Source organism: Hyperoodon ampullatus (genome assembly GCF_949752795.1).
Source record: "Hyperoodon ampullatus genome assembly, chromosome: 11".
Classification (NCBI taxonomy): Eukaryota; Metazoa; Chordata; class Mammalia; order Artiodactyla; family Ziphiidae; genus Hyperoodon; species Hyperoodon ampullatus.
Genome location: NC_136924.1, coordinates 51,338,563 through 51,358,657, shown reverse-complemented (window position 1 = coordinate 51,358,657; position 20,095 = coordinate 51,338,563). Strand labels below are relative to the sequence as shown.

Sequence of the window (20,095 nt, the reverse complement as noted above, 5' to 3'; positions counted from 1 at the left end):
ATTTTGGAGATTAATCCTTTGTCCGTTTATTTGTTTGCAAATATTTTCTCCCATTCTGAGGGTGGTCCTTTCATCTTGTTTATGGTTTCCTTTGCTGTGCAAAAGGTTTTAAGTTTAATTAGGTCCCATTTGTTTATTTTTGTTTTTATTTCCATTACTCTAGGAGGTGGATCAAAGAAGATCTTGCTGTGATTTATGTCAAAGAGTGTTCTTCCTATGTTTTCCTCTAAGAGTTTTATAGTGTCCGGTCTTACATTTAGGTCTTGAATCCATTTTGAGTTTATTTTTGTGTATGGTGTTAGGGAGTGTTTTAATTTCATTCTTTTCCATGTAGCTGTCCAGTTTTCCCAGCACCACTTACTGAAGAGACTGTCTTTCCTCCATTGTATATCCTTGCCTCCTTTGTCATAGATTAGTTGACCATAGGTGTGTGGGTTTATTTCTGGGCTTTCTATCCTGTTCCATTGTTCTATATTTCTGTTTTTTTTTTTTTTTGTTTGTTTGTTTTTTGCTGTACGTGGGCCTCTCACTGTCATGGCCTCTCCTGTTGCGGAGCACAGGCTCTGGACGCACAGGCTCAGCGGCCATGGCTCATGGGCCCAGCCGCTCCGTGGCATGTGGGATCTTCCCGGACCGGGGCACAAACCTGTGTCTGCTGCATCGGCAGGTGGACTCTCAACCACCGCACCACCAGGGAAGCCCTATATTTCTGTTTTTGTGCCAGTATCATATTGTCTTGACTACTGTAGCTTTGTAGTATAGTCTGAAGTCAGGGGGTCTGATTCCCTTTTTTACCTTCAAGACTGCTTTGGCTATTTAGGGTCCTTTGTGTTTCCATACAATTTTAAGATTTTTTGTTCTAGTTTTGTAAAAAAATGCCATTGGTAATTTGATAGGGATTGCATTGAATCTGTAGATTGCTTTGGGTAGTATAGTCATCTTTACATTATTGATTCTTCCAAACCAAGAACATGGTATATCTCTCCATCTGTTTGTGTCATCTTTGATTTCTTTCATCAGTGTCTTATAGTTTTCTTCATACAGGTCTTTTGTCTCCCTAGGTAGGTTTATTCCTAGGTATTTTATTCTTTTTGTTGCAATGGTAATTGGGAGTGTTTCCTTAATTTCCCTTTCTGATCTTTTGTTGTTAGTGTATTGGAAAGCAAGAGATTACTGTGCATTAATTTTGTATCCTGCATCTTTACCAAATTCATTCCTTAGCTCTAGTACTTTTCTCGTGGCATCTTTAGGTTTCTCTATGTACAGTATCATGTCATCTGCAAACAGTGACAGTTTTACTTCTTCTTTTCCAATTTCTGTTCCTTTTATTTCTTTTTCTTCTCTGACTGCCATGGCTAGGACTTCTAAAACTATGTTGAATAATAGTGGTGAGAGTAAACGTCATGTCTTGTTCCTGATCTTAGAGGAAATGCTTTCAGTTTTTCACCATTGAGAATGATGTTTGCTGTGGGTTTGTCATATACAGCCTTTAGTATATTCACGTAAGTTCCCTCTATGCCCACTTTCTGGAGAATTTTGATCATAAATGGGCATTGAATTTTGTCAAAAGCTTTTTCTGCATCTGTTGAGATGATCATATGGTTTTTATTCTTCAGTTTGTTAATATGGTGTATCACATTGATTGATTTGCATATACCGAAGAATCCTTGCATCCCTGGGATAAATCCCACTTGATCATGGTGTATGATCCTTTCAGTGTGTTGTTGGATTCTGTTTGCTAGTATTTTGTTGAGGATTTTTGCATCTATAATCATCAGTGATATTGGTCTGTAATTTTCTTTTTTTGTAGTATCTTTGTCTGGTTTTGGTATCAGGGTGATGGTGGCCTCATAGAATGAGTTTGGGAGTGTTCCTTCCTCTTCCATTTTTTGGAAGAGTTTGAGAAGGATGGGTGTTAGCTCTTCTCTAAATGTTTGATAGAATTCACCTGTGAAGCCATCTAGTCCTGCACTTTTGTTTGTTGGAAGATTTTTAATCACAGTTTCAATTTCATTAGTTGTGATCAGTCTGTTCATATTTTTTATTTCTTCCTGGTTCAGTCTTGGAAGTTTATACCTTTCTAAGAATTTGTCCATTCTTCCGGGTTGTCCATTCTATTGGCATAGAGTTGTTTGTAGTAGTCTCTTAGGATGCTTTGTGTTTCTGTGGTGTCTGTTGTAACTTCTCCTTTTTTATTTCTAGTTTTATTGATTGGAGTCCGCTCCCTCTTTTTCTTGATGAGTCTGGCTAATGGTTTATCAATTTTGCTTATCTTCTCAAAGAACCAGCTTTTAGTTTTATTGATCTTTGCTATTGTTTTCTGTGTTTCTATTTCATTTATTTCTGCTCTGATCTTTATGATTTCTTTCCTTCTACTAACTTTGGGTTTTATTTGTTCTTCTTTCTCTCATTCCTTTAGGTGTAAGGTTAGATTGTTTATTTGAGATTTTTCTTCTTTCTTGAGGTAGGCTTGTATAGCTATAAACTTCCCTCTTAGAAGTGCTTTTGCTGCATCCCATAGGTTTTGGATTGTCTTGTCTTCATTGTCATTTTACTCTAGGTATTTTTTAATTTCCTCTTTGATTTCTTCAGTGATCTTTTAGTTATTTAGTAACATATAAAATAACCTCCATGTGTCTGTGTTTTTTATGTTTTTTTCCCTGTACCTGATTTCTAATCTGATAGCACTGTGGTCAGAAAAGATGCTTGATATGATTTCAATCTTCTTAAATTTACTACGTCTTGATTTGTGACCCAAGATGTGATCTATCCTGGAGAATGTTCCATGCGCACTTGAGAGGAAAGTGTAATCTGCTGTTTTTGGATGGAATGTCCTATAAATATCAATTAAATGACACTGTCATTTAAAGCCTGTGTTTCCTTATTAATTTTCTGTTTGGATGATCTGTCCATTGATGTAAGTGAGGTGTTATAGTCCCTCACTATTACTGTGTTACTTTCGACTTCCTCTTTGTAGCTGTTAGCAGTTGCCTTATGTGTTGAGGTGCTCCTATGTTGGGTGTATATATATTTATAATTGTTATATCTTCTTTTTGGATTGATCCCTTTATCATTATGTAGTGTCCTCCCTTGTCTCTTGTAGCATTCTTTATTTTAAAGTCTACTTTATCTGATATGAGTACTGCTACTCCAGCTTTATTTTGATTTGTATTTGCATGGAATATCTTTTTCCATCCCCTCACTTTCAGTCTGTATGTGTCTCTAGGTCAGAAGTGGGTCTCTTGTAGACAGCATATATGTGGGTCTTGTTTTTGTATCCATTTAGCGAGCCTGTGTCTTTTGTTTGGAGCATTTAATCCATTCACGTTTAAGGTAATTATCGATATGTATGCTCCCATTACCATTTTCTTAATTGTTATGGGTTTGTTTTTGTAGGTCCTTTCTTCTCTTGTGTTTCTCACTTAGAGAAGTTCCTTCAGCTTTTGTTGTAGAGCTGGTTTGTTGGTGCTGAATTCTCTTTGCTTTTGCTTGTGTGTAAAGCTTTTGATTTCTCTATCATCTCTAAATGAGATACTTGTTGTGTAGAGTAATTTTGGTTGTACGTTTTTCCCTTTCATCACTTTAAATATATCATGCCACTCCCTTGTGGCTTGTAGAGCTTCTGCTGAGAAATCACGTGTTAACCTTATGGGCATTCTCTAGTATGATATTTGTCGTTTTCCCTTGTTGCTGTCAATAATTTTTATTTTTCTTTAATTTTTGTCAGTTTGATTACTATGTGTCTCGCCGTGTTTCTCCTTGGGTTTATCCTGCCTGGGACTCTCTGTGTTTCCTGGACTTGGGTGACTATTTCCTTTTCCATGTTAGGGAAGTTTTTGACTATAATCACTTCAAATATTTTCTCTGGTCCTTTCTCTCTCTCTTCTCCCCTGAGACCCCTGTAATGCGAATGTTGTTGCATTTAATGGTGTTTCAGGGGTCTCTTAGGCTGTCTTCATTTCTTTTCATTCTTTTTTCTTTATTCTCTTCTGCAGCAGTGAATTCCACCATTCTGTCTTCCAGGTCACTTATCCGTTCTTCTGCCTCAGTTATTCTGCTATTGATTCCTTCTAGTGTGTTTTTCATTTCAGTTACTGTATTGTTCATCTCTGTTTGTTTGTTCTTTAATTCTTCTAGGTCTTTGTTAAACATTTCTTGCATCTTCTCGACCTTTGTGCCATTCTTTTTCTGAGGCCCTGGATCATCTTCACTATCATTATTCTGAATTCTTTTTCTGGAAGGTTGCCTATCTCCACTTCATTTAGTTGTTTTCCTGTGGTTTTATCTTGTTCCTTCATCTGGTACATAGCCCTCTGCCTTTTCATCTTGTCTATCATTCTGTGAATGTGGGTTTTGTTCTACAGGCTGTAGGATTATAGTCCTTCTTGATTCTGCTGTCTGCCCTCTGGTGGATTAGGCTACCTAAGCGGCTTGTGCAAGCTTCCTGATGGGAGGGACTGGTGGTAGGTAGAGTTTGGTGTTGCTCTGGTGGCAGAGTTCAGTAAAACTGTAATCCGCATGTCTGCTGATGGGTGGGGCTGGGTTTCCTCCCTGTTGGTTGTTTGGCCTGAGGCAACCCAACACTGGAGCCTACCCGGGCTCTTTGGTGGGGGTAATGGCAGACTCTGGGAGGGTTCACGCCAAGGAGTACTTCCCAGAACTTCTGCTGCCAGTGTCCTTGTCCTCGTGGTGAGCCACAGCCACCCCCCGCCTCTGCAGGAGACCCTCCAACACTAGCAGGTAGGTCTGGTTCAGTCTCCTGTGGGGTCACTGCTCCTTACCCTGGGTCCTGATGTGCACACTACTTTGTGTGTGCCCTCCAAGAGTGGAGTCTGTGTTTCCTCCAGTCCTGTCGTAGTCCTGCCATCAAATCCTGCTATCCTTCAAAGTCTGTTTCTTTCCGAATTTCTTCTCCCGTTGCTGGACCCCCAGGTTGGGAAGCCTGATGTGGGGCTCAGAATCTTCACTCCAATGGGTGGACTTCTGTGGTATGTGTTCTCCAGTTTGTGAGTCACCCATCTGGCCGTTATGGGATTTGATTTTATTGTGCTTGCGCCCCTCCTACCATCTCATTGTGGCTTCTCATTTGTCTTTGGATGTGGGGTATCTTTTTTGGTGAGTTTCAGTGTCTTCCTGTCAATGATTGTTTAGCAGTTAGTTGTGATTCCAGTGCTCTCGCAAGAGGGAGAGCACATCCTTGTACTCCGCCATCTTGAACCAATCTCAGCCTCTAACTTTTTTTCATTTGTTTCATGTTGTTCAAATATGTTTGTAATTGCTCGTTTTAATCAATGCTTCTTTAAAATCTTTGTCAGGTAATTTTTACGTCTCTGTCATCTTGTGATATTGATATCTATTGATTGTCTTTTTTCATTATATTTGAGATCTTTCTGATTCTTGGTATGGTGTTTGATTTGGGGTTGAAACCTGGATATTTTTGTATAATGTTTTGAGACTTGGATTGAAACATGGATATATTTGTATGATGTTCTGAGACTTGGATCTCATTTAAACTCCATATTTTATGTGAGTTTCTGTGACAATGCACTGGCATAGGATGAGGGGGTGTCATCCTGTTATTTCCAGGTGGAACTAGAAATCCAGGTTCCCTACTAGGCTTTCAGTTGACAATTAAATGAGAGCTTTTATTATTTCTGGGTGAGGGGGTGGAAGTTCCAACTGCCCACATGGTCTCTACCAGACATTCTGGTAGGGATGGTGTCATTACTGCAGGGTGATGGTGAAAGTTCTGACTCTCCACTAGGCCTCCTCTGAGAAGGCAGTGTGCTTTGTTACTAGGGATGGAACATGGTCTCCACTGATGCCATGGTTCACCTCATTACTGGCTGACAGGGTTACAATTCTTGGCTCTCTACTTGGCCTTTGCTGGCACCACCCTGGCAGAGGTGTTGGGTACCTGATTTCTGCCTCAAGAGAGTGGAAATCTAGGCTCCCCACTTAGCCTTTGCTGACATGTTTGGGGATGTTTTTCCTGTGGTGCTTGGCTGGAATAGAGTGGTTGGTCTCTAAAAGTTTTTGTCTTTCTGGGATTCTCCTTTTTTGGTAATTTAGCTAGAGTGAGCAGGCTTTTGAGGGGAATTGTTTTGTCTGCATCCATTGGTATTTCCACGTTGCTGGCTCCTCCAGCTCCAAGACTGGCATATATAAGGCAAAAAGAAAACCCACTTCACTCACCATTCTGTTGTTACTCGGGCCCTGAGTGCCCTTGCATTTAAAAAAAATTTTCTCCATCTTTCAGACTCTTCTTATTGTTTGTTTTATAATATACTGTTTAGTTGTACTTATTGGGAGGAATAGGATAAGTATGTCTATTCCATCTTTGTGGAGACAGAGGTCATGTACATCATTTTTGAGCTTTATTTTCAATGGGCCTCGTGTGATTCTTCTTCTCTGTGCAGGTACCTGGAACTGGAAAGCAGCGGCCATCGGAATGAAGTCAGACTGCACTACCACTCCGGCAGCCACCATCCTCACACAGAAGTGTTTCCTTACATTTTGGCTGATGATAAGTGGCACAAGCTCTCCTTAGCCATCAGTGCCTCCCACTTGATTTTACACGTCGACTGCAATAAGTAAGTGAAATGTTCTCAGTTCAGGTAATGGAAGATTCTAAGAAATGACGGTTAATGCACATTACTTACCTGATGCTTCTTTGCAGAATATATGAAAGAGTCGTGGAAAAGCCTTCCACAGACTTGCCTGTGGGCACATCATTTTGGCTGGGACAGAGAAATAATGCACACGGATATTTTAAGGTATCTTCTGACTAAGGTCTGAGCATAAAGTGTAAATATAAATGCTTTTTAATGAATTTGGAAAAGTACGTTTTGCTTTTTATGGTGTAAAGCAAAATAATTAGATGTGTATAGTTTTTTTCTATTTGTGTCTATTTCTGTTTTAGTTTTTATTTTTACACTGGTGTTTAATTTAGCTGGTTAGCACTATTTTCTCTTTTTTTCCTGAATGAGTTTGAACTTTAAACATAACAGAGATGATCACAAGGCTCAATCAGGGCAGTTAACATCTTCTTGAAATCAGGCATTCAAAGTAATAAAAATCTAAAATGTTAATATACAAATAAACTCTCTACCTTTGAAAAATAACCTTTGATGATAGTTTTATTGGGGTGTTAATAATAGAGGTTTAAAACTTTTCAATATTCATTATTCATGGTCTCTTCATACTTCTGAAAGTGAGAAAGGAGTACATATATATATACACAAATCTATCAAAGCTAGAAAGCAGTTATAATTTATATCTTTTTCTTATTGTCTATTTAGAGACACACTCCATGAAATTGCCTCACAGGATCTAAAAGACATACCATTTAACTTTCAGTATTTTAAGGTTGAGGAAATAAAGTTCAGAAAATTGCTCGATTGCAAGCCCATAGTGTAATCATTTCCTCTCCAATGACTCTGACACTGCCTGTTATACAGAAGAGGATAGGCAAATGGTTGTTAAATGAAAGAATGATAGGTGATGTGTCTAACTCACGGATTTCTAGCTAGAGTAGGTACCAGTAACTTTAAAATTGTGTTCTAAGATAGGTTTGTATTCCCAGAAAGGTATTTTTAAAACTTACTTAAACTGCTACCTGGAAACCAGATGCTTTGAATATGTTATTTCATCGAATCCTAGTCTTGCTAGCCTTGGTGCAGGGCCTCTTAAATTTTTTAAAATCTCTTTTACATATGCATAAACTTGTTCAGAGAGGTTAAACAACTTATCCAAAGCCAGTCATGGGGAATTGATCCCATGCTTGTGAGTCCTGAAAAATCGGTGCTCTTTCCCCACATAAGGGATAGCAAGTTTTTACTATAGGTGCCGAGTCTCTCCTCTGTTTAATCATGGCACTCTTCCCCATGGAGCCCAGATGTGGCATCAGAAACCTTCTCACACGTCAGTTATGTGTACTGCTCTAGGGGCCATAATTTTTACTGTAAACTGTAAATGGTGCTCTCTAGATTTGGGTAGTGCGCAAACTATAGAACTCTACCTGGTGGCTTTGCTTTCATGTTGCTGCTACCAAGTGATAGGATTTTGTTGTATACAAGTTGCTTCCCTGATCCAAATGCCAAGCAAACAGCAGATCCAGCAATTGCCACATAGTATACTTAAATATTTATCATTCACACTGACACTGTTTTTGTACCATGCTATTAATCAGATTAAATGTGTAGAAGATATATAGGCCAGGACTTGACTGGTAAATCTTTGTAGGTACATTCAAAATTGTCTTAATGATATTATGGTATGTCACCTCTGTCATTAAACGTTCTATTTCCATTTTTCAAAAGGGATAAAGTGAAATATTACTTAAAGAAAATATATAAAGATGTTAAAGGAAGAGAGAGGGGTGGTGAATGAAAGGGACAGCTGGAGTGTGTCTGATGAGGTCGTTTCTGAGCTACTGCTTGGCCATTGCTTTAAGAGCCTTGTAAGCTGGAAGCTAATTATATCTTAATGACAAAGTATGCATGTAAATTTCACATGTAAACATGTGATGTGACCTTTGGTGTAAAATGGGTCATTTCCAGTTGGCATTTTAAAAAATTTTAGGCTACACTTTCTGTACTCCTAAGGACTCATCACTGAGTCTTGCTGTAGCTGTTTAATAAATCTCTTGTCCTTTTTAAATTGAGAAATTCACTTTAAAATATCCAACTGAGAAACAAGAAATGCTCAAGTAAGCATTGCTCTTATGACTTAGCTTTTCTCTTGTTTTCTTTTTGATGATTGCAGTTAACTTAAAACGGGTATCAGTTTCACTGTTGTTGAAACCCAAAGTGATTTTCAGGTTGATTTTTAAAGGTCATTTTCAAGCCTTTCTTCAGTGGCTAACTAAAAATAACTTCCCCAAACACATACTATTGCCTCTTAATTATATCTTGACATTTAATCTTAAGGCTTTAAAAATATTATCAATAAGAAAGTATGTGGGTAATCATCTATTTTGCCTGCCTGATGTTTTTCTTTCCCTTTGGTTTGAAGTCAAAGCAATGTATTCAAAAAGATTTTATTCAGGGATGTTGGTGAGTCTATCCTGTAATGTTTCCCTTCATGAACTTGACTGTTGAACATAATTTGGGTAGATGAAAGTAACACGTCTTTTTCAAAATTTTTCTCACACAGGGTATAATGCAAGACGTGCAATTACTTGTCATGCCCCAAGGATTTATTGCTCAGTGCCCAGATCTTAATCGCAGTAAGTCCATTAGTTCTCGCACCGTGTAATGAAAAGTATGCTTCTTGCTTAGTTTTGTCCAAAATGTCAGTTTGAAATTGGAGTTCTCATATATTAGTTGTCAGCATAGACTTAACCAGATTGAACTCCTTATAAATATAACTTGACCAATGTGGTGTTTGTAATTCTAGCCTGTCCAACTTGCAATGACTTTCATGGACTCGTGCAGAAAATCATGGAGCTGCAGGACATTTTAGCCAAAACATCAGCCAAGGTAAAAGCTCCTTAGAAATAGAGGCTGGGGGAGCTAAAAAATCCTTGAGGTTCCTTACAATTCCTTTTATAACCACAGTTGTTCACCTTTGAGACTTTTCTTATACCCTACTGTGTACCAGGACTGAACCGAAATCCCTGCTCAAGAAAGGGGCTTATAAATATTCAAACCCTAGCCATCTGTATAACAAATGATTCAGTAAATCAAGAATGAGGAAGATTACTACACTGCTTATTACGACAATAGGATTTATTGTTTAATTTAGTTTTTATTGTTATTTAGTTTTTCTTTGCAAGGAGGGAGGCAAGAGGACATTGTAAAGAATGTGAGCACTTGAATTATGTCAAGGAAATGGTCCCACAAAATCTTTCTACCACTATGTTACAGTTGTAGGAATATTGGCTGTCTTAAGCCTGTATCAAGTTTACCTATAGTTTCACCAGGCTGTTGTCGTGTTGCATAGCAGTTACTTATGACCTGGAAGTTGTGTTGTATATCAATGATTTGTTTCTGACCCAATATATATTCTAAAATTTATGTTTGCACTCGAGCAAACATAGTCATGAAATGAAACATTTTTAAAAATGGAAAATGCTTCTCTGCATTGTGGATGATCCTATTTTGACTTAGCCTTCTTTTCCATCATATAAATCCTGCTTTTTTCCCCCAAAGGCAGGGGGCAAGTTTACTACAAAAAGAAGAGGGGAAAAAATCCTTTCTTTTAAATGAAAGGCTTAAGTCATTTGCAGCAACATGGGCGGGCCTAGAGATTATCATACTAATTAAGTAAGTCAGAAAGAGAAAGACAATTACCATACGATATCACTTATATGTAGAATCTAAAATATGACACAAATGAACTTACCTATGAAACAGAAAAAGACTCACAGACATAGAAAACAGACTTGTGGTTGCCAAGGGGGAGGTGGGTGAGGGAGGGATGGATTGAGAGTTCGGGATTAGCAGATGCAAACCATTATATATAGAATGGATAAACAATAAGGGCCTACGGTATAGCACAGGGAACTATATTCAATATCCTGTGATAAATCACAATGGAAAAGAATAAAATGAAAAAAATAAAGGCTTATGTATATTTATAATAAATAGTTCATGGGCACAGCCATCATTACAGCTATTCACCTGAAAAACAGTCAGATGCCTGTTGGAGTGTTTTGCCTTTCTGCATTGCTGGAATGGTGAACAATATGAACCCCTTCCTTTGTGCCACAGCTGTCTCGAGCCGAACAGCGAATGAATAGATTGGACCAGTGCTATTGTGAAAGGACTTGCACCATGAAGGGAACCACCTACAGAGAACTTGAGTCGTGGACAGACGGCTGTAAGAACTGCACATGCCTGGTATGGCTTTTGCTGGAGTTCAGACTAAGGGAACTCAGATGTCCCCACGCTTTAAAAAGTTATTAAAACAATGTCATCATGAAAACTTCAAGACCCATTTCCTCAAGACACAACACTAAAGTGCCAGCAAACCCGGTCAAATCTAAAGGACTGTGTGTTGCATTATTAAAGACATTTTCTAGCCTATAAAGATGATTACGGTTTAAGAATGCTATAAAGTTTTAAGTTTACTGGTCCACACATGAAGTTAACAATTTAACTTGGGTCAGTAAAGGGATTCCCAAAGGATTCTATCCTGTTGTCCTTAACTTTTCCAGGGATTTTCCCCTCATGTTTTATTAATGCATTTTGATAAAACTAAATTAAGTGCAACAGGAAATACTGTGTCCAGATTGGGCTGTACAAACAAATAATGGAGTTTAAATAATCTTTAAAAGTTTACTCATACAGTGGAATACAAATTATAGAGTATAAATAAGTTTGAGTTCTCTAATTGCTCACTAATTAAGTAGAATATTTAGTGCATTATTATTTCAAACATGTAAGTTCATTTTCAAAGAAAAGTTCAAAATGAGTTTAGTTTTGAACTTTTAAATTCCACATGAATTATCTGTTAAAACTGGTTGACTGGAAAGAAGTCAGAGGTCTAAAAAATTTTTTTCCCAAGTTCATCCAGTTTATTCAAAAGTGGAACATCATGATGTAAGAAGGTCAAAGTTAGCTGTGAAATAACCGTACATGTGTGTATGTGTGTGCCTGCTTTGTATGATTTCTATTCAGGAACATATATTCCTATTAAAGTCATAGCATTTTACAAATACAGTAAAACCTTCCCAACTTGTTAAATGGGTGCCAAAAATCAAATTGAGTAAAATACAAGATGTGGTATGTGAAGTAAATAAAACGACTAGAAAAGCAGCTAACCTACCTGGGAGCTCTGGGTGACCTTGGGGAATCAAATTCCTTGAGGTCCCTTTTGCAGTTTGGCACCTCTTGTGATGCTTGTCAGCATCAATTCGTGGTGGTGGCCTGTCCAAGCTTAAATATCCTTGGGAAGATTTCTGCATCCTGAGACTGGGTCTCCAGCACGGCAGCAGCTATTCCAAAAATCTCCTCATGTGTTGATGCTCATTTTGTGAGTCATCTGGGGAGACACAGAGTGCCCCAGGCTGACCCTCAGCCTGCTCTTTCCCTGTCAGCAGGTGCCCTTCCCTCCACACCTGTCCTCATCCACTTCACAACAGGAGGTAAGAACTCTAGCTCAGTTGCTGGACAGAAGATGGAGCCAATCACCATCTGTGTTATCACCCAAATTGTATTACTGTGGGTTTTACTGTATTATGGGTTTTGCTCTATAATAACCAAAGAGAATAGTGGTATTTATGACATTTTACATGAAGAGTTTGAAATTTAAGAAATATATTAAACAATACTTGAAAGCTACCAAGCTGCAACTTGGAAATTCTTTAAAATACTGTTTTCTTCTCAGAATGGAACCATCCAGTGTGAAACTCTGATTTGCCCAAATCCTGACTGCCCCCTCAAGTCGGCTCTTGCATACGTGGATGGCAAGTGCTGTAAGGAATGCAAATGTGAGCATAACTTTTATGAATACGTTTTTGGCAAAAATAAAGCTTTGTATTAATAAATATTCACCCATCATTGGTTTAATCTGGGTAAGCTAAATAGCTTTTAGAAATGATGGAAATACCTTCTCTATTTTGGTTGAGCAGTTCTTTTCCACTTAAAAGTGCTATACTTGTATTTTAGCAAGAACATTTTTCTTGGAGGAATCTATTCTGTATAGTGACAGTAGTAGCAAAGATATGTAAGAAACTTAGTGGAAGGCATTTCTCTCATTAACACTGCTTGATACAAATACCTCTCAACTAGGTTGAGAATAGTCCACACTCAGTCAAGATAAACAAGAAAATCCAAGATACAAGTGACCTTCAACAGCAGAAGATGCAAAACTCTATTAGTCCAAACCACAGAAGTGCACATTGTTATAGGATTGTCCAGTGTGGACAGGGCAGGGCCATGATCTTAATTCATAAAAGAGGCTCATGCCACTGAATGAGGAAGCCATCTGCCTTTTAGCAACTGTTGTATGCAGTTCACTTCTGATGTCTGCAAATGCTCTTTGAATCGATAGCTATCCCCAGATGGGTTCTAAATCATTTATTTAATGACATAAATCATCGCATCTCTATTGCTTACACTTTAAAAGATTGCCTTAAGTCCATGTTAAAAGTAGCATTTAAAATTTAGCTATTATTATTATTTTTTACCATGCAATAGTAACATATATGAAAACTGGGTTGTTATAAAGTTTGCAGACTATATAGGGCTGTGTAAGTGCAGTATCAGCATACACACACATGCACGCGCACGCACACAGACAGAAAGGGGAGAGGGCAAGGGAGAGGGAAGGAGAGGGAAACGAAAGTAACAGCTGCTTTTTCTAGGGTTTTTATGCTCACTGGTCTCTGTTACCACTGCCATACCTTACTCTCGCCTACTCAGTGTGCAGGGTGCTCCTTCTGGCGAGAGTGACAAGTTATCAGAGAAAAATCAGGAAGTCGCTTTGTAGTCCATTGATTTACTTCCCTCAGGAGCTCATGTATATTTAATTTTGTTAGACTTTACCTTGAAGCCAATCCATTTCATGAGAGTGTATTCGCCTAGTCAAGTAGATTTGGCTGAACCAGGAAAGGTTGAACGCAGTCGTTCTCACGCATGTCACCAGCTAATTTCCTTGGTGAGGGGTAATCTGAGTTCTTCCTTGAACTTGTATTAATAATGAAAAGCTTATGATGATATTCTGTAGTTTTCTTTGTAGATGCTTGGAGGTAGGAGGAAGCAGGGCCCTCTCTAGGACTTTATATTCATAACACAACAGTAGCAGGAATCATACTTTTGGCTTTTATTTCTTTCATCCTTTCCACTGATACTTCTACATGGTTACCTGTGAATATTTACATTCACATTTACATTAAGTGATGTTGATTTTATTAGAGACAGGCTGATTGGAATAATGGACCATCATGATAGATGGATTAGTCAGAAGTTGTGCATTTCAGTTCTGCTTTTACCATTTGTCTCTGTTACCAACAGTAAGCTGCCTATTCAATCAGACTGTGCTTGAAATCTTCCCAGAAAGCATGTAGTTAGACTTAATGAAATGGTAAAATATTTTGAAATTCATTAATACAAGTGCTTCTGGCAGACTTTGGTGTTAATGATTGGAAATCAACTGTATCTCATACATAAAATAGTGAAAGCTGCAAATAAGTGATCAATGAGGGGACCATAACATCACTGGAGAAGTGTCAAAATAATTCATTTGAGTCTTTCATTTCATATGGTTAAAAAATAATAAGGATTAAGTGACTTTGTCTTTCTGGTCATATTCAGTGATATGGGTGTCGTGGAATATAAAGTATATGTGTCCTATAGTTGGTTGTATTTCGAGTATTTGAACCTCTGGTTCTGATGAATTCAACATTTTACGAGGGCTAGCATGATATTTTCAGTAAACATCTGTAGATTTTTTTTTTCCTGCGAGAAATAAGTATTTAGTTCATATGGTAAATATTATTAGAGATTATTTGGGAATGTGTCTCATGCACAAATTTTTTTATGCAGAAAAGAAATGATATAACTTTTTATTGAGTATAATTTTTATACTATATACTATATATATGTGTATAGTATATACATATATATACTATGTAATTTACCCATTAAAAAAGTGTACAATTCAGTATATTTTAGTATATTTGTAAGGTTGTTCAACCATCATCACTACCTAATTCCAGGACATTTTCCTTATGCCAGAAAGATACCCCATAACCGTTAAGAATCATTCTGCCCTCCCCTCTCCTGCCAACCCCTGGCAACCGCTAATCTACCATCTGTTCCTATGTATTTGCTTATTCTGGGCATTTCATATAAATGCAGTATATAATATCCACATGCATAAATTTAAAAACAGTCACTAGAAATATTTCAGGAAATGTGCTTCTGAAAAGTTTTGCAGAAAATATTTTATAAAGGATAAATAATATTTACAATAAATTTAATAATCATCAGCTGACTTGTTTAGATAGTTCAGATTTTCATATGTGCTGAAAGTGGGAAAAGCTAATAGTTATACAGATCCATGATGTTCTGTGTGTGTGTGTATGTGTGTGTTTCACTGTTACATATGAGGGGAAGGAAACAGTATCATTTTCCTATGTAAATTTCCCCAGTAGCATCAGTGTTATAATTTACGAGAACTTAATTTCAGTGGAATATAATTTCTATGTGTTTTACTTTTTAAAACACAAACATAAGCCTTCCTCTTTATTATTATTATTATTATTTTTATTGGAGTAAAATTGCTTTACAATGTTGTATTAGTTTCTGCTATACAATGAAGTGAATCAGCTATATGTATACCTATATCCCCTCTCTTGGACCTACCTCCCACCCCCCACCCCACCCATCTAGGTCGTCACAGAGCACGGAACGGAGCTCCCTGTGCTATACAGCAGGTTTCCACTAGCTATCTGTTTTACACACAGTAGTGTATTTATGTCAAACCTAATCTCCCAATTCATCCCACCCTCCCCTTCCCCCTCTGTGTCCACATGTCTGTTCTCTACATCTGCGTCTCTATTCCTGCCCTATAAGTAGGTTCATTTGTACCATTTTTCTAGATTCCACATATATACGTTAATATATGATATTTGTTTTTCTCTTTCTGGCTTGCTTCACTCTGTATGACATACTCTAGGTCCATCCACATCTCTACAAGTGACCCAGTTTTGTTCCTTTTTATGGCTGAGTAATATTCCATTGTATATATGTACCACATCTTCTTTATCCATTCATCTATCGTTGGACATTTAGGTTGCTCCCATGTCCTGGCTATTGTAAATAGTGCTGCAGTGAACACTGTGGTACATGACTCTTTTTGAATTATGATTTTCTCAGGGTATATGCCCAGTAGTGGGGTTGCTAGGTCATACGGTAGCTCTATTTTTAGTTTTTTAAGGACCCTTCATACTGTTCTCCATAGTGGCTGTATCAATTTACATTCCCACCAACAGTGCAGGAGGGTTCCCTTTTCTCCACACCCTCTCCAGCATAAAAAATGGGCGGAAGACCTAAATAGACATTTCATCACAGCCTTCCTCTTACACACTGCACTCATTTGATCTTTGAAACTCTTTGGCTCGATAGCCTTTTTAATGACATAAAATTAACAAAGTATATTCTTTAGTGAGAACTATTTAAAGAGAGTAATCATTTATTGTTTCTAAAGCCCTCGGAAGGGAAAACATGTAACCTAACCGCTGAACTGTTACTCTGCCAAGGCTGAAAGGAACGAAGCACGTGCTCGCGGCCAGTCCTTTCTGGTGTTCTTTATTTACTGCTTTCAGCCTTGCTGCGTCAGAGCTGTTTGTGCAACTCTGAGCAGCCCTATTTTGCAGCCTGCTTTATATTTTCCCCCTGTAACTTCAGCTCTAGCCCTTTATCCAAACATAAATAGTGTTGAATAGTAAGAAGGTTGTTGTTCTGGGAAAGAAGTCAGAGAGAACCAAGCCTGTCACTTTTCTTTATTTGACTCGACATAAGCAAAGTGTTGGGAGGAGGGGCTAAACCTTTTATGCCTCTACCATTGAGCCACTGTGGTGGAGTTAAACAGAGGATGAAATCCAAAGGCAGGAATGCACCAGTGCCAAATCACTAAGGTAATAATAGTCACAACGCTAATGAAGTCATATCCCTTCCTCAGATTAGAAGGCACATACTTGGCTCCTCAGGTGAACTTCACAGTAACTGTATAAGGTAGGCATTGTCTCCATCTTCCTCATTAGAGGGATTATGTGACTTGCCCAAGAACACACATTTAGTTAGATGTGCCAGAGAAATTCTGTCTGAAAGTGCTGTGCTTTGCCAGCCTACTTCCCTCTTCAAAACCACCTGCTATAATTAATCTCAGTGATCTACTTTCATCGATTGGTAACTAAGCTTACTATACAAAGCCATTTGGGGTTCTGGCTAAGTCTAGGTGAAATTACAAGGTAAGCAGAGTACCACTCTGCTTACTTTTCAGCCACCACTGCCATACCCTTTATTCCAGTCACAGGCTCTCAGCTAGCCAACAGCAAGATTGACTGACTCAAATTCAAGGCAGCTCTAGAAAATGTAAAGTATAAATATTTTGGGTGACATTAAATCTGAAGTAGGATGAAGTCAAACTAACTAAAGTACATAAAATCTCAACCCAGTTGAAAAAACTGTCAGAAAATAATCAACTAAAGTTCTAGGAAATAGAAAGTTACTAAAATCACTGAACTTAGAAAACATTTTAAAAGTATTTAGTGAATTCATTTATTTTCTTTCAGTGGACTGTAGATTCAAGTTTGAACACAGACCTCTGCTTCACAGAAAAAGTGATTCATGAAAATAGGGAATCTGAAGCAAATCTGAACTAATGCTGTAATGACTTGCAGAAAAGGCTATGTTTTAATAAACAGCAACAAGGAAGGCAGATTTCCTAACTATTTCTAGAAAGGCATCAAATACAGGAAATGTAAATGTGACCATCAGAATTGGTTGGTGCTTGCCTAGTAGCCATAGTTATTTTAATTGGTATTTTCTCAAAGAGGCCAGATTTATATGAATAAATTAAAATCATTATTTTGGCTGAACAAAATCAGGGTTTTTAATATGTAATATAGATTACATTTTAATATCTTTTGTGCTGATTAGACATCATATTGTTTTAAACTTAAATTAAAAACCCTCTTAGCTTAGATAAAATGGACTTTTGATATCTTTGCATATTGAGTGGTTAAGCATGTGGGTTATAGAGTTAGATTTTCTGGGTTTGAATTCTGGTTCTACTGCTTATTAGCTTATTAGCTGTGCAACTTGGGTCAAGTTACTTAACCTCTCATAGTCTCAGTTTCCTCATCCGTGATATTATATGTAAGGGTTGGTGTGAGGACTGAATGAGTAATGCATGTAAAGTGCTTAGAACAAAGTTACCTATTATTACTATTTTTATGAGGATATGGGGAGGGGGAAGGGTAAGCTGTGACAAAGCTAGAGAGAGGCATGGACATATATACACTACCAAACGTAAAATAGATAGCTAGTGGGAAGCAGCCACATAGCACAGGGGGATCGGCTCGGTGTTTTGTGGCCACCTAGAGGGGTGGGATAGGGAGGGTGGGAGGGAGGGAGATGCAAGAGGGAGGAGATATGGGAACATATGTGTATGTATAACTGATTCACTTTGTTGTAAAGCAGAGGCTAGCACACCATTGTAAAGCAATTATATTGCAATAAAGATGTAAAAAAATAAGAATCATTTATGTTTTTATTGATGAAAATACAAACTAGTGAAACTCATTTGGTCATAGATCTTAAAGCTACATAGGACCTAGAGATCTTCAGAATAGCAATTTGCTTTTGAGGAGGTAAAGCTTCAGTATCCCTATTTTACATAGGAATAATGAAGCCAGGGAGGTTAAATTGCTTTTCTAAGATCAAACAGTTAGTTTGTAATGCAAGGTAATTTTTTTTTCAAATTCTGTTCTGATACACAGTACTATTTTTTAAGGCCATTCTGACCTCAATATTTTGGATAGGTCTTGACCAACGTTTACACGTGGAACCAATTTATCATGCTTTATATATTCTTTTGAGTCTGGCTTCTTTCATTCAAAATCATGTTTGTGAGATTCATCCATATTTTTGCATGTAGATGTCGTTTATTCATACTTATTGCTGTATATGTTCCATTTGTGTTAATGTATCACAATCCAATCTATTATTGAAGAGTGAGTTAGGTGGTTTCCAGTTTTTGACTCTATAAATAGTCCTTCTATAAATGTTCTTTACATCTTTTTTGGTGTTATGCATACCTGATGGGTATATACCTTAGAATTGTTTGGCCACAGGGTAAAAACTGTTTTATTCTACAGCAAAGCAGTTTTCCAAAGTGCTTATTCCAGTTTGGCCTCCCACCAATGGTGTATGAACATTCCAGTTGCTCCACAATCTCACCCACACTTGGCATTTTTGGTCTTTTTAATTTTAGGCATTATGATAAATTATACTGGTACATCATATTGTACTGTAGTTCAAATTTGCATTCCCCTGATGACTAATGAAGATGAGCACTTTTTCATACATTTATGGACCATTTCCCTAATTTTAAATAATAGAAAATAAGAGTAGATTTTTAAATGCAAACATTTCCCCAAAGAGCATTTTTCTTGGTTTTTTGGGTAGAAGATGGTAGTTTTGGAGGTTTGATTCTTTTATTTTCATGTTAGCATACAAATATGGATGATCTAGCCCTGTCACTTAAAATGCATAGCAAAGTAGGGACAGAGATTAAATGACAGTCACTCAAGTAATTTGGGGATTTTTTTTAAAGAAAGGAATGGCAGTAATGAAACTGACTCAGAGACTTTTAAACGTGAATATAGGGAGGAGGAAGAAAAAGCAATGGTATATAGTTCACCAAGAATCTCTTTGTTCTTAAAAAAAAGAAACACATAATTTATATAGGCTACGTTAAAAAAGAAAATAATTTCGGAGCAACATAACCAATAAACTTAGCTGTCTCTACAGTAATTATGGAAGCATGGGAAATATGCAGTATGCATTGGAGGTTCTCATGAATGAACACGGTTATAAATTATTGGGCTTTATAGAAATACAAGGGGCTACATGACTAGAATGCTAATGCTGACTCAGGGGGATCTATGCAATAATGAAAAAGGTAGAAATAGCAATCAAAAGGAAGGTGCGTTGTGTTACATATCAAACAGAATATGTTTGGGAAGTTTCCTGAATGTCTGTGGTTATTAAGGAATATTATGTCAGCAAACAGTTGAATGAGCTGAGTACTCATGGTGTTGGTGTAAATCAAGTGCATGGCCTTGGCTTGGATTGTCTTTTCTCACCAAAATTACCTTAATTTAGTATTTAAAATAATACTGGATAAATCATAGAATTATGACACTTTTCTAATTCTATAGATAAGTATGAAGAAATGGACAAGAAAATAGTTCACGTGTGTCTTAGTTAAGGTCATTGAACTTATGATAGGGAGTATTTTCACTAAAGACAAATAGCTAAGTTTTATTAAAGAGAGGTTTCATCAAGATAATACTGTAGGCTTCCTGAACACTATCATTAATTTTGTGCTGATTTTTTTCATAAACTCTTCCAACACG

General features: G+C 37.4%; 1 protein-coding gene across 1 annotated transcript in view; it reads left to right on the top strand.

Moving 5' to 3' along the window:
- NELL2 (neural EGFL like 2) overlaps positions 1-20,095 on the top strand; it is a gene marked incomplete at its 3' end in the record, with an annotated part of 372,583 nt that overhangs the window by 82,454 nt on the left and 270,034 nt on the right. Inside the window, exons 5-10 of the mRNA XM_079715910.1 lie at positions 6,420-6,593; positions 6,680-6,776; positions 9,157-9,229; positions 9,400-9,482; positions 10,716-10,844; positions 12,334-12,436. Of these exons, the coding sequence (XP_079572036.1) occupies positions 6,420-6,593; positions 6,680-6,776; positions 9,157-9,229; positions 9,400-9,482; positions 10,716-10,844; positions 12,334-12,436 (659 nt within the window). The remainder of the gene's footprint in view (positions 1-6,419; positions 6,594-6,679; positions 6,777-9,156; positions 9,230-9,399; positions 9,483-10,715; positions 10,845-12,333; positions 12,437-20,095) is intronic.